We start from the raw sequence: 13,949 nt of genomic DNA, 5'->3' as shown, positions 1-13,949 counted from the left end.
AACCCCCACTGCGACGCGCCTCATAACAATATCACGCTTTTCGTACGAAAAACTCCAGCATATAATTTAGAGAATGAATACTAGTTGAGTTGTTTTGTATCAGACAGTTATACTGAAAAAAAAATCATGCGGCAAAGGTACATTACATTAACTGGGGCTGTTGCTGCTTTAGGTTGCTTTGTAATTAATCTTAACAATCCGTGAGCAGACGTTGTGAAAACCTGCGGCGTGATGGGCAGCTGCTCATGGACACCACTGTGTCGTTGGCGCCTGTCTATCGCTTTATGTGGACTACGAAGCTTCTATGTAGTACCTAGGGTCCTTCGTTTTATGGTTATATTTCGCAGAACTGCTCGTGTCCTGTGCGTTGGCTGCACGTTAAGAATCCCCAGCTGTTCATAATAAATGCGGAGTTACACTACGGCATAGCTCATTTTATTTTAATCAGAATACCGCCAAATAAAGCAACAACTTGGTTAAAGATAAGTTTGACATACTAAAACAGCAAATGTTCATTTCTTTTATTTTCCAATGTATTGGCTGGTTTTTAGTGACCCCTACCGACCACTGCTTCTGGCGCAAGAGATAGCTGGCCTGCGCAAGCTTCGGTATAGCTATTGTGTCGTGCCCAATAGCGTTGCTCACTTGAGCCCGGTGGTTTCGGGCAAGTTTCTTTTTTATTTGCGTGTTTGTTCAAGGTGTGTTCGGCACTTCAAGCTTCACCTGACATAGCGCCAGCGTATTCAACGGCAAAAGGGGTGAGCGTAGACTGTTCGTTAATGTGCACGTTCACACTGCTGCATCCGACGCGCTGGGTCCCGCCGTCACGATGATTGTGTGGCGCTACGCGAAGAAACGGCTCGTTATGTTCGTTCACTCTCCGTAACACAGGCTGTGAATGCAATAGAGGTAGCCAAATAAGCAGGTTGAAATGCTTGATAAGTGATAATAGGGTGCAGCGCAGTCTTGTCTGATAACACTTGGTTACGACTGCGTGGTGTGGCACACAGTCGCGAGGGCGTCAATGACTTTGTGAGGCTTCGCATATTTTGGTATACATTTGGAGTGTGCGTTGGCCATCTGCTTTTCATCCATCACAACATATTTTTTTATTCATGGATACTGGGTGCGTAGCTATATGCGAATATAAGTGGCATAGCTTTTCAAACCTTTCTGGCACTGTAATTCATATCCACCCTATTCCCTCATGTTCTGAAGCAGCATATTGAAGCAAGTGGCCTCAGTAACACTCTAATTAGCTCGCCTTCAGACACAATTCCCTCGTAGAATAGAATGACATGCTGTCGTGTCAGCTCAGGCAAATTGTGATGTAGAAACGGAATAAGAAAAAGATGGCTCGCCTGAAAAAATTTCTAACATTCGGGCCAAGCAGCATAAGAGCTCGACATCACTTCTACTACGGGCGGAGTGTGGCGTCAGACTTCTTCTGTATTATATTTTTTCATAGAAGTTCTGCCCACGACACGCAGACGGCGACGGTTTTAACACACCGCCACGTTTTAGACATGTGCGCTTCTATGGAAGCTTTGCTGCCAGCTTACGCATAACTTGATGTACTCTTATCGTATGAACAATTTCAGCGTCGTCATGACACATGCACCTTACGAGATATGAAACTGAATCGGTTTATTAGTAAATATAATTATTTTGGTACCCTGTGGGAGCTTGCCAATATATATTCTGGATTTGGGAGGTGCGGGGCGTTCATTACACTAAATATGCATGAATTAAAGTCGAAAATGTCAAGTCAGTATACGATCGTGTGCGCACATTTTCGCCAAACATATATACTTTGAATGGATGCCTAAATATGAGAGTCTGTCTAAATGACACATAGCTTGGTAGTTTGAAACATTATAAAAATACCGGAAACAGTCGTTATAGCTTTCGAACTGGAAGAATAGATAAGTTTATAAAGAGAGAAACCTGATCACTGATGCACGAGAAGGCGAGGTACTGCTTCATGAAGCAGGATGTATGTTATATACAGATAGCCGTATCTCACTTCTTAAGTGTCTTAATCAGAAACAAATCAACAAAATCCTAAAACACTTTCCTTAAAGTGCCGAACACAGTGAAACATGTTCGAAACGCTGTGAGCATCCTTTTCATAGACTTAAGAAAATAATGAAATATAACTATTACCCCCTGAGAAGTAAACGTTGTGCCTAGATGAGTGGGACATCGGGAGCGTAGCGTTCAGTTTGATTTACAGCCATGACCGTCTGGACTGTTTTGCTAAAGGATACGGTGATGTCTTCCATTCGTCGCATTAATCGGAAGCACTACGGGTCTGTTTGCGTGTCGTCAGTCACGCCTCCTACGTAGGCTGCGTTGCTGCATCACGCCTTCACCCAATCACCATCGCAGAGGTACAAACTCGTCGCGGACCTCCAAAGTGTAGCCTAGGTAAAATGCATCGCGAGGAACAAAAAAATTCCAGACTGTTGGGAGGGGGGGGGGGGGGTGAACCGGAAAGAGTGCAAATACCTTGTCTGTACGAACGGGGCGTACTAAATGGGAATTTTTCATACAAGTTTATTCATTAATAGTTACGTTCCAAAGAAAACAAATTCGAGATGCTGGCAGTTTCATCATTGGCATTTCATACAGAGCACGCGCCGCCGTATACCGGCATTTGCCGCCACACGTCTCTGGACAGAGGTTGCTAAAACATCTCGTAATTTGCTCGCCGCTAATTCACTATTTCTTTTATTAACGGCCGTCTATTCTGATGTATTGCGCCCCACTTTGGAAGCAGGTTAAACCAAGATGCAGAGTGACACGCGAGTGCGATTTGAATGCGTCGCAAGTTTTCGCCGAGGTGTACTTGCCTTTATAAGAAGTGTCCAGAAATGTGGACACCCGTAACGAACTGCAACATTTGCGAGAACGCCCACAGCCGTCATCTTTTTGTTTTCTTTTTTTAGCAACCATCTCAACTGAGATATAGCGCCCTCCTTTCGAAGCCGAGAAAGTCGCGCGATTTTAATTCCTCGCAAGTTGTCCCGCAGAGGTACTTGGCTTTAGAAGAAAAAAGAACGTTTAGAAATACGAACAGCGGTGGCGAAGAGTCTAAAGAAGTACGAGCACTGAATCCTGAAGTCTAAAGCTTCCCGAGATCGATTTCTGTGAACAGACAGGCACACAAGGACCTTTAATTACAAGGTCCTGAGAAGCTTTGCCCTAGGGCAGTGCTGCGGGCCGCTATCCCGTGGGGACGGGTAGGCCGAGCCTAACAGCCGCATCGTGGGCTCTCTGGACAGCCCTGGTTTGACGTGAAAGGTCTGAGCTCTGGATGGCCGAGCTCCATTCGTCTTCTGTGATGCGATTGTGTCCCTGTAACGAGGGGCATCACCAGAGCATGTGTGCGAGATTGCTAACAGCCCCACAGTCGGGGACAAAAGAAATAAAATATCAATTATGGGTTTTGCATATGAAGCATATTTAAATTAAATTGGAAATTGCATTCGCCTAGTCAACCGCAATGCTCAGCACCGTGCGGCATCAGCCTGCCATGTCTTGCTAACATTTGAGACCTAAGCAATCACGTTACGCCATAATTTTTTTTGTTGACATGTTTCCTACGGTGCTCCGAGTAGACAGTGCTGCTCGCGATTTTCTTTGCCGCGGGACTGGGACTATGTTCAACATAGGGTACGGCGCCTCCACGCCGGTTGCATGTGCTGCCAGTGTTTCTCAGTTGTCGCCCGTGGTGGGACGCTGTTCGTATCGTGCGTTTACCACCTATTGCGTACAAGAAGAAACTTTATTAATGAATGGTCCGGCAGTTTTTGTTAAGGTCCTTTTTGTTAAGTCCTTGGACTCGGGCGGCATCTTCGGCTTGCCGGACGGCCCGGAGCTGGTCTGGCTACTAGGAACTTTTGAAAGCCGTCTCTAGCGGCGGCGACGCCACGGAGAAGGTCCCCAGCGGCTCTCGCATCCGGGGCGGCGTCGGAAAGAAGCGAGCTCGAGGCCTCGCGTACTCTGGCAACGGCCGCGATTACAGACGCGTCGCCCCCCCCCGACGAACGGAGGTCGTTTCATTACCGCTTTTTCCGGCACATTGCGTGGAAAATGCAATAGAACGCCTCACTCCGCTCTTTCTTTTTACTGCAAAGTTGGAGCAAGATTCCATTGTATTGTTCGGATGGTTGAATATAACACTAGGCGCTGTTGCCTATGTTGTGAGAAAAAGATATGAGAATTAGCCTTTGCGTAGGGGTGCAGTGGGCTAGAAGGAGGAGCCCTCATTGTATTATGGGGGAAGCCCGCTGTTGACAATGTCGCACAGGCATACACTTGTGTCGCTGCCTATCGGCAGCTGCTGAAAGTAAATCGGTCGTACCGACAGGGTTGCCACGTGGGAAAAGCGGTTGGTTTGAAGGGGTCCACACCTGAACGTAATCGGCCACCTCAAGCATTAGTTAGACATTAGCGACTTACTACAACGGAAAGGACAAATTCCAAACTTTTTGTGCTAGTACTGCTTTAACAGGTTCGCTGCAAGAGAAATTACACGCTCAACTCTCCCGGCTGTTCATACTGGATCAATAAAAGGCGGCTCTGGAACTTTATTCGCAATATTTCGAAAATAAAACGAAAACGGTCAGATTGCAGGTATAACGGCGAAGTCTCTTGAATATGAAAGCGTTCTTCAGTGATATACCAACAAATACCAATTCTCTCTTTCTCCCTCTGAAAAAGGTAAACAGCACTACATTCCACAATACCCCACAAAATACAAGAGTTGGTTTCTAGCTTCACACGGCAAGACTGCACTGTGGAATAGGTTCCGAAGCGTCATGGGATGAGCCAAGCGACTTCACTCGCAGTCGTGTATGACGATTTCAAATCTAACCTTCCTGTACGGCATAATTTTCAAGGAAATATCGTAATAGAAAACTTGCGTCTGCGCGTCGCATTCTGCTTCTTCTCGTTTCAAACAGCAAGGAACAGACGGCACGCTCGTTTCCGATACATTAACGACGTGCGGCAAGCAGCTGCTCTCTGCACAACTATTGTCCCAATCTAATCTAAGACCCCATTTTCGTCTTCCCTCGTTCTTTCCCAATATACCGAAAGTGACTCTGCACCACGCATGTCGATGACGCAACCGACAGGTTACTGTATTGCTGTGGAATCTTTCCAGTACCTCGAAGTCCTTTATAACCACGAGATAAACAATTTCGTTAGCGTTTGCGCAACGAAGCGTACAGGTGCTCTCCCGGAAAGACGTGCGCTTTTCTCTCCTTTGCGACACCCTAGATGACCGAGCTGCCGGAATGTTCCATGGCTCGTGGTGTGCTATGAGTAGGCGTTGGAGGCACCACAGAGACTGGGCAGCGAGGACTTCCATATTTTGAAGAATGTCCGTCGCCTCATTCCACCTTGGCGACTTTGCGCCCGAACAGCTTGCGCTTGCAGTCGCCCCAGCCTCATGTGCCCGAGAACTTTCCTCCTCTCTCGAAGCGAGAATGCGTTGATGCAGCTGCGAGGCTTCGCCGATGGCGTCCGAGAATTTCGCGGCGGCCGCAACCACGCTGGCATTCAGAGTCTCGAGGCTAAGCGCCAGTGTGCCGTTTAACTCCTGCAGCTGAGCACCTTGGGTTCTTGCAGCCTCCGTGAGTTCGTTCACTTGGCTCTGTAGCGCCGGGATTTCGTCTTCGTAGCGGTACTCTGCTTTGCCCTCGATCCCTTGTGCAGTCGCAGTGATGTCCCCGGTAGCAGAGGAGGAGGCGGCGGCTTCACCTCGTGTAGAAGACTCAACGAGTGTCTCAGATGAAAAGTTGTTAGTACTACACCCGTCAATGTAGTGGCCGGCCAGCTTAGCGTTGGGAACGTTTTCCCCGCAACGTTGACAGGGAGAAGTGTGGAAGGCGCACTCTGCCTCGAAGTGTCCCAACAGTGCCGCCAGGGGGCCGACGAAATCGCAGCCGTGGGCTTCGTTCCAGCAGTGGGCCTTTAATTGAAAAGGAAAGCAAGCAGATTATTTGGTTAACAAACTTTACTTTTAATGTGTATGCATGTTTCCATATACAGGGCGTTTCAGCGAACACTTTCAAAATTTTTTAAAGGCCGCCTGTGGCCGATAACTCGATTCCGCTTTGTGAGCCGGTCTACTTGAAACTGCGGGCGCTACTTGCACAAGCAATCGAAATGCAAAATCGGCTAATTAACAAAAAATTACTAATTAACTTTTTATATAACCTTCTTATGGCCCATATTGAAATTTACAAATTCTAGCCGTGAAGTCAGCATGGCGGATCCACTTGGAACAAATTTTCAAGATGACACCAGTTTCGAAATATAAATTTTTGAACTTTGCGGAAGAATGCATTGACGTTCCAGTTACTTGGGTACTTCATACTTCATACAAATTAACTGGAACGCGAATGCATTTCTCCGCAAAGCTCGTGAATTTATATCACGAAACTGGTACCATCATGAAAATTCGTTCAACATCGATTCTCCTTCTGAACTCCACGGATAGAATTTGTAAATTGCAGTATGGGCCATAACGCAATTAGTTAAAAACTTCATGAATTTTTATTAATTCGTCGATTTTGGATCTCAAGATTTTGCGCTAGTATCGTTCACTGCTTCGAGGAGCCCAGCTCATGAGCTAGAATTGTGTTATCTACCACAGACAACCTTTAAAGATTTCTGAAAATGTTCGCTGAACCCCCCCCCCCTCCTGTATACATACATTCTCTTAAGCACCAATGCACAATATATTCTGTACTGGCTTAAAAATTTTTTTCTGCCCATTCTCGGAAGTGGTTACTCAAAATATTTATTTTCGGTATGAAGTCCGGTGAGCGGTAGAATTGCACCAGTTGTGGTTTACTCATATTCTTGTCACCGTTTTCAACAAATTTACCAATCAACTGATCTCAGTCCTCTGTGCTGTCACACATGTGGAAAGGAACTTTGAGCTGACAGTCATCGATGCAGCATCAACATAGCAATGTACTACACATACAAAGTTTAATGGTTGTCTCCGTTTAGGCAATTAGTTGTGGTTTTTATAATAGGTAGTATAAGGGGATGGCTACTTCTTCCATGTACATGAATGTGCAGCATTTGGCATGTAACGGCGGTATTTAAACAATGTTTAAAAAACGGCACTAAAAACGTACACCGGACAGCAGAATAGAGGATGGGACGCACACGGCCGCTGACTTACAACTGCGTTTATTGGAGAAAAAAAAAACACGATGGCTTTTTAAAGCCCTTGTAATGAAGAAGAAGAGCACAAGGCCTCTGTTCTTAATCGAGAAGGAAGGTCACGCAGAGCAGGAACAGCTGGTTGCCCGAACGGCTCACGCTCGCGCTAAGCACTGGCGATCCGGCTGGCCCACTGGTTCGACTGCAGGCACGGAACAGACGATCTGGCTGGCCTTGTCCTTGTGCTCTTCTTCTTCGTTACACCCTACATCAAGCGCGCGCGCATGCTCGATCTGAATAAAAGCACTTGTGATTCCCGACACACTGCCTCGTGGTCGCGGGTGAGATTAACACTCTTGTTCAGCCCGGTTCAGCAAGCCCATTGCCTTCGAAGGTAAGGGTTACGGAAGGCTGACTGACACGCCGACCGCCTTTTTTCAGTGTCTGAAATGATTCCTCCACTTTCCTTCTAATGCCATCGTTGTGCTCAAACAGAATTTTCGTGTCATGAAAAAATAGTTGTAAGTCAGCGTCGGTAGCGCCGCAGGGACACGGCGCAGTAACCTTCATGCTGCCGCTCGCATCAAGGTGAACGAAGTCACGAAAAGAAAGCCCAGCGCGGACTCTGTACCCGTCGCAGACGGCTTTCAAGTTACAGTGGCCCGGACCGCTGATTCGTCGCGCCGGGTAAGACTGAGACGCGATCGCCGACTCACCCTCACACTCTTTCATTCGCACTTACTGCATACTGCGAGTGGGGACGGATTTTATTGCCCTTGGTCTTTATGCCGAACCTCACGGCGACGGCAGAAATGCACCTGGAGTGTCCATTAAATTGCTATCGCAGTAAAAAAAATTGGCTCAGGCTTAGCTTGGTTAAGCCTAGTCAGATGCGAAGCATATTGGTGGCGAAACTTGGCAAGTAACTTGTCGCCGAGCCGCATACTGAGCACGTTGCTTGGCCAGACGTTGTTCCCGCTCGTCATCAGTCCCTGTAGCACGCCGCAACCTTCGCTTCTCATTCCAACGAGCAGCTCTGTCTCCAGGAGGCATCTTACCTCGTGAGTGTCTAGCAGAGGCAAGCGCAGCTGCTTATACAGTAAAAGCTCGTTAATTCGAACCGCAAGGGGAAGCCGCTTCAGTTCGAATTAACGAAAGTTCGAACTAACGAAAGTGAAGGAGAGCAACAGTACACTGCGATTTGGAAGCAGTAGGGCATGTCAGAAATTTGGCGAGTCAAAAAGTGATGGCGTGTGCCGCGGGCACACGCCATCATCGAGTCGAAGCTCTGGGTCCGACTCTGCCACACCACCGATGTCCAATGAAACGAACGTTAGCCGAGGCTTAACACCATCACAATGAATCGCGATGGTCGGTACCTCCTAAGCTGAAAACAGAGGTGCACAACCGATGAAGAGTGCCGAGACAAAGATGCTGAACATGTGAAGGTGGCGAAGGCCCTGATTCGTTGGTTCTTGATTGCAAGCGCAGCTGCGACGTACTTGATTCGCTGTGTTTTGGCGCTTGCCGTGCCATCTCCGCACAGCATTAGCAGCTGTACAAGATTTGCGAAGCCTCCGAGATTCGCAGCGGGCAAGAAGTCTCGGAGGTTACGTAGAACGGAGAGGCGGCAGCCGCCGCTTCCTTCTGGCTGACCCCGCGTCGGTTATGGCGTTTTTCACTGGTCGATTCGGAGCAGGATTTTTTTCTCCGCGGCAACGAATCCGAATTTCACTGGTCGATCTGGAGCGGGTTCGCGCGTTCCACTCGCTCCGCGCCGGATCGCTCTCACTTGCTCCGCCGCCGAGACGCGGATTCAGGCGAAAATAGGACGCGTCACATGGCGTCACTTCCGTCTTCAAGCGAAATCGGTACCCGGTCGGTACGCACAACATTGTGTTGGGCATAGTTTGCGGAACCGGTTTGTGTCACGTGCACGCAGACTTCCTGTGTGATCTCCCGCGGAGCGTTCGTGCGCTCGACTGGCAGACTTGGATTGGTGAAAGCCGAGCGCTCGCTCGAGGATTCAGGCGGCTGCTCCAGATCGACCAGTGAAAAACGCCATTAGATTTTTTTCCGATTTTGCCTTCTCTCGCCGTTCTCTCCGTTTCGGAGGCAATACAGCCTTGTGTGTAGGCAGTAGGCGCGTTTCTCTGGCCGTGTGCCAGGCGAGCGTAGTTCGAATTATCCGTGAGGGAACCTTCTCGTGTTCGAATTAACGGACTTCTTTATACATAGACTTCTGTGGAGCTTGGCCGGACCAAATCGTACAGTTCGAATTATCCATAAATTCGAATTATTGAAGTTCGAATTAACGAGCTTTCACTGTATTGGCCTCGAGCTCCACCACTGGAAAAGCTGGCGCCACCGTCGGCGTGACGTGCTAGGAGGGATCACGTGGACATAGCGGCCGCGTCGGCTGCTTCGGGCGCGCCGAAGCGAGCTGAAAACGAGTTTAAATTCCCTCGTACGCTGCGGTTTTCATTTAGTGGCGAAATTTTCCCGCTTCGAGTGTCTCCTTTACAACGCTTGAAAGCACTACAATATGTAGTGGCTGCCTTTGAAGGCGCGCGACATGGTAGGCTACTGCTCGGTGCCGCAGGGCCGGACGCACGTAACGGAGGCCGGTGTCAGCCTTATTCACACATAGCCGCAGGACAAGAAGCTGTCTGAAGCTTGGCTCGCGAGACATAGAACCGGCAAACAGTCATCGGCTACAACTCGGGTATGCAGCAAGCACAGAGGCGAGGAAGATTTCTGCTATGGCGCCCGGTCTGCGATGTTCTGAAAACGCGCACTGAGACGCACGCCCGAGTCCGCTGCCCGACTAATGTCATGACGGTTTGGTCTATGAACTTGTCGATACTATAGATACTGGCAAGTTCAGTGGAGTGGAAAGGCAGCGGTAAGAAGCACATTTAAAGAAAGCATGTCATATGGTCATGTTTGTGTTATGAATTAATGCACTGGATTACAAAAAAGGAGCAGCGGGAAATTGCGCGCTGAGAACGCCGATAAACATACAGTGCGACGCAACTCGAGAAATAGTATCGAAAGATCAAAGAATTTTGAAGAAAAAAAAGATTGAATCGTCGCGACGGCACATCACAGTCCCCGTAGGTGTCGAAGTCCCTACAATGAAATTATTTTTGAACAGCTCTGATAGCGCCCACGCAACAATGGTTGCTTGTATACTGTCAAATGCTCATATTCTGCGGCCTAAAGCTCATGACACGGTGCGAAAACGCGCGCGCGGAGAAAGCGAAACAGTGCGCGGACAAGCATGCAGACGCGCAGTCGGTCGCTGCGAATCTACGCGATCGCTGCATTGAGGCTTCATTCTATTACGCTCCATTTAGTTATACAAACACTATAAGAACGTATTTCACATAGTTTGCTCTCAGCGTTTACCTACCTTTCAAGCAATTAAGTAGCCGGTTCGGCAGACTCCATCGAGGCGACCGCGCGCAGTGGCGTTCACTGTACGTATTCGGTAAAGAGATAGCGACTGTAAACGATTGTGAGCTTTCAGTTGGCCCAAGATTATTATTTAGACAGTAAGAAACTTCTCTCGTTTCGAAAGTGCTTACAGAAATGTCCGGGAAAGCTCGCGCGTGGTGTTTTCAGTGAGCGCTGACAGCAAAACCTATGAGGAGCGCGCCACGTGATCCCTCATACTACGCCAGCGAGGCGCTTCCGATAGAGGGCGACTCCGTAACTCCTCGCCGCCAATACCGCCGCGACGCCGCGAGCGACGGCGGGAGTTGGAGCCCGTTTCTCCTCTGTCGTGACGTCACGGTGTCACGTGGTATGGCATGAGCACTCAAGGTCATTAAAGGCGACACCGCCGCGCCTGAGGAGCTGGGTTGAGCTCTAGTAATATGCTTCGCATAAAAAGAGTATTTTTCTCTTTTCATCCTACTTTATACGGTGACGTTGACTCGCAATTAATCGTCCCTTCAATTACACCTCGGGGGGACGGGTAGCATTAGTATCGACTGCGCTTTCCCGGGGTGGGCGTTGCAGAAGCGTTTGAGGCTGCCGTTCCTCAATTTACATTTGTTAAATAGCTTTAATGAAATAACAGTTCAAAAAGGCCCAGAATTGTAATTTTCGCTTGCAACGGGAATGTAATAAAATAAAGCAGTGGCCTAGAAAGGAGGGTGCCTAGTAAAGCACAAGCGCTCTCAATTAGCGAGGCGAAATTCCCGATTTCTCTAAATGAATATACTTCTATTGTTTATTTTGGGGGGTATCATTTTGCTTTTGAAGGTACAATTTAAAGGGCGCTCAGGGGGACAAGAACTGTAGAAGATATTTTGTAGAAGAAATAGGTGGTTGTCGAGCATCTCAGTGGTTCCGTTTGGCACTGCTATTGTTTTGCATGCGCGAGTCGTTGAAGTTGTCTACGCTTTGTGAACTTGCTTAATTTCAATTCACCGGATGCGGTGACTTGAACGTGGGCGGTTTTAGCCGCTGAAAATGGTGCTGTCACAGGGGAGGGGGCAGGGTTGCCAGGATTTACATCTTCTCGCCAAATTGCCTGCTTTTAGACGATTTGACGGCCGAAAATCGTAGGTGGTGACTTAGCTACTTTATGCCTACTTTTGGCGGTGGTGATTGGTGCAGGTAGTGTCCAAATCGCACACTTCATCCGCCGGTTCCCTCAAAGCGGCAACCCCAAATTCCAGATGTCGAAGTCCATGCCTTCCTGTTTTGCAAGCGCCGGAAGTAAATCCGGCAAATTAAAGCATATCATACCCACCATATGCATGAGTGTGCCTCTCCGACTCGTCCAAGGCTGACCAGGAATGCCCGAGACGCTTCATACGCAACGTTCATTGGCTGAAACCACCGCCTCGAGCAGTCACAACTGTCAGGGACAGATAATTGAAGTAGCTCTCTCTGAGTGACAGGAATCAGCTAACCTTGAAGGCAATACTTTTGCGTGCTGCATTTGAGGAATGCAATTATTGGTCTCCTAATCTTGGCCACAACAATGGTTACCTCGATTGCAAATCTCGAATACCACGTGTTTCTTGGGGCCAGAAGCTACTGCAACAACCAAAAACGCGTCATGGCAGCCATGAGACTACAGGTACCGGGCCTATGCAAGCTTCCTAAAAATGCTTGTGATTGCACGCCAGGGAGGGCAGAACGTGCGAGATTTCATACAGTTTGCATGGGGACGCTTGGAGCGAAGTCATTGTGGTGCAAGGGCAACATGGTGCATCGAGTTTTATCCTATAGTAACTACCGACACCGCTTTGGCTATGAGACAACGTGAAAGTGTGCGACGAAAATCACCTAAGAACCTCAGCTAGTCATTATGGCAAATTTTACAATAATATATGATAAGGTGTTTTCTTTTTCTGTTATTAGTGTTTGCCATTAGTGCAGCAGACTACAGGTACTTTTTGCCTTCTACTTTTTATACTAGTTTAAGAAATTCGCATTGTTGGTTTGACGCATCGTGGCAACTTTTTTTTTGGCTACCGATTGAAGCTCTTGCCGAATTTGGCGACCTTTCTGACTACATTCCGGAATTTTCGGCTACTTTTCCTCCCAAAGACGTGGCAACCCCAGCAAAACAGCAGTTGCAAATGGGGAAGCAATTCCTGGCCATACACCTCGCAGCTGCGTGACATGGCGCCTTCATAGCGAGCCACATATCGATACACTGCGAGCCATCAATATCACATATCCGCCCCCTCCCTTTCAACGGGACACGAAACGCCTGACATCGGAAGGAACAAGACACAAAACACGGATGTTTACCAGCGGCAGCGAAATTACTCTTTACTGCCAAAGAAGTGACAAAATACTCACCTTCAACTTCTGCTTCTTCCTCTCCGGAAGCTGGAACTTCTGGCACTCGTCTTCGCGGAAGGGTTCTCCGTCCAGGGGGCAGACGCTTCCGCCATCTTTGTCGACAGAGCCTGCCCGGCACTGCTCGCACAGGGCGTGTGAACAGGGCAGCAGGACCGTCGTGCTTGGAATCACCTGGCAGACGCAGCAGGCGTAATGGTTCAACGTCAACTCGTCAACGAAGCGCGTCGGGCGCCAATTCACGCCGCTCACCGAGTCGCACACTCGGTGGAGAGCCAGACAACCGCGGTCGGGCATGGTGGCGATAGAGACAGACGGCCTCGACGGCCTCACCCAGGCAGACGTTTGCTCGCAATCACGTGACAGCACATAACGTCGTCAGATGGCGCGGAGGCGGTAGCCGGAGGTTTAACAAACACTTCCATCCTCTCCATCAACCCACGTTTCCTGTGCGCCCTTCACAATCTCTCCCTTACCGTGGCGCGCGGTGTCGATAACGGAGTCGGACCGGAAACTTCACTCGCCTGCAGATCTCAGCATTGGGCGTTCGCCGAGTATCGCACATTCTCTTTACCATGCATTCGAACCTTAGCATCGCCTCGTCGTGAAGCAACTTCATTTTGCCAGATATATGTGACTTGGCTCTCTTGCACAAGCGCTTACTCGTTTATTGTTATAGGCAGCAGTGCCATATAGCTATTTCTTCAGGTATGTCAGAAAGTATAGCACACAATCTGTGCCATTGCCCTGCTATCAACGGTAAAAAAAAATTGTCCCTGCTCTCACCTTAGACCCGCAAACGATAGAATCTTTTCGAAAGGTCCCGCGAATCAAACAGAAGTGATCAGCCACGCAAAACCTGACTAAAAGTTCACAATTCTTGATTGGGAAAGAGAAATGCTAACAGGGAACGAAGGGGCTGAGCCCCG

General features: G+C 48.6%; 1 protein-coding gene across 3 annotated transcripts in view; it reads right to left on the bottom strand.

Annotated features, from left to right (window-relative positions):
- LOC135916324 (uncharacterized) overlaps positions 1 to 13,438 on the bottom strand; it is a 45,681-nt gene extending 32,243 nt beyond the window's left edge. The window contains exons 1-3 of one of the 3 annotated variants that reach the window (XM_065449658.2): positions 13,273 to 13,418; positions 13,021 to 13,194; positions 5,239 to 5,983 (exon numbers count right to left, since the gene is read on the bottom strand). In XM_065449658.2, coding sequence (XP_065305730.2) covers positions 5,239 to 5,983; positions 13,021 to 13,194; positions 13,273 to 13,317 — 964 coding nt within the window. In that variant the 5' untranslated portion in view covers positions 13,318 to 13,418. Of the gene's footprint in view, positions 1 to 5,238; positions 5,984 to 13,020 lie in introns of all 3 variants that reach the window. The other 2 variants (XM_065449659.2, XM_065449657.2) reach the window with 2 other exon arrangements.
- Between the last annotated feature and the right edge of the window lie 511 nt (positions 13,439 to 13,949).

This window comes from Dermacentor albipictus, unplaced genomic scaffold (genome assembly GCF_038994185.2).
Source record: "Dermacentor albipictus isolate Rhodes 1998 colony unplaced genomic scaffold, USDA_Dalb.pri_finalv2 scaffold_66, whole genome shotgun sequence".
Classification (NCBI taxonomy): Eukaryota; Metazoa; Arthropoda; class Arachnida; order Ixodida; family Ixodidae; genus Dermacentor; species Dermacentor albipictus.
The sequence above is the reverse complement of the archived record's forward strand: the minus strand, read 5'-3'. Positions and strand labels throughout refer to the sequence as shown.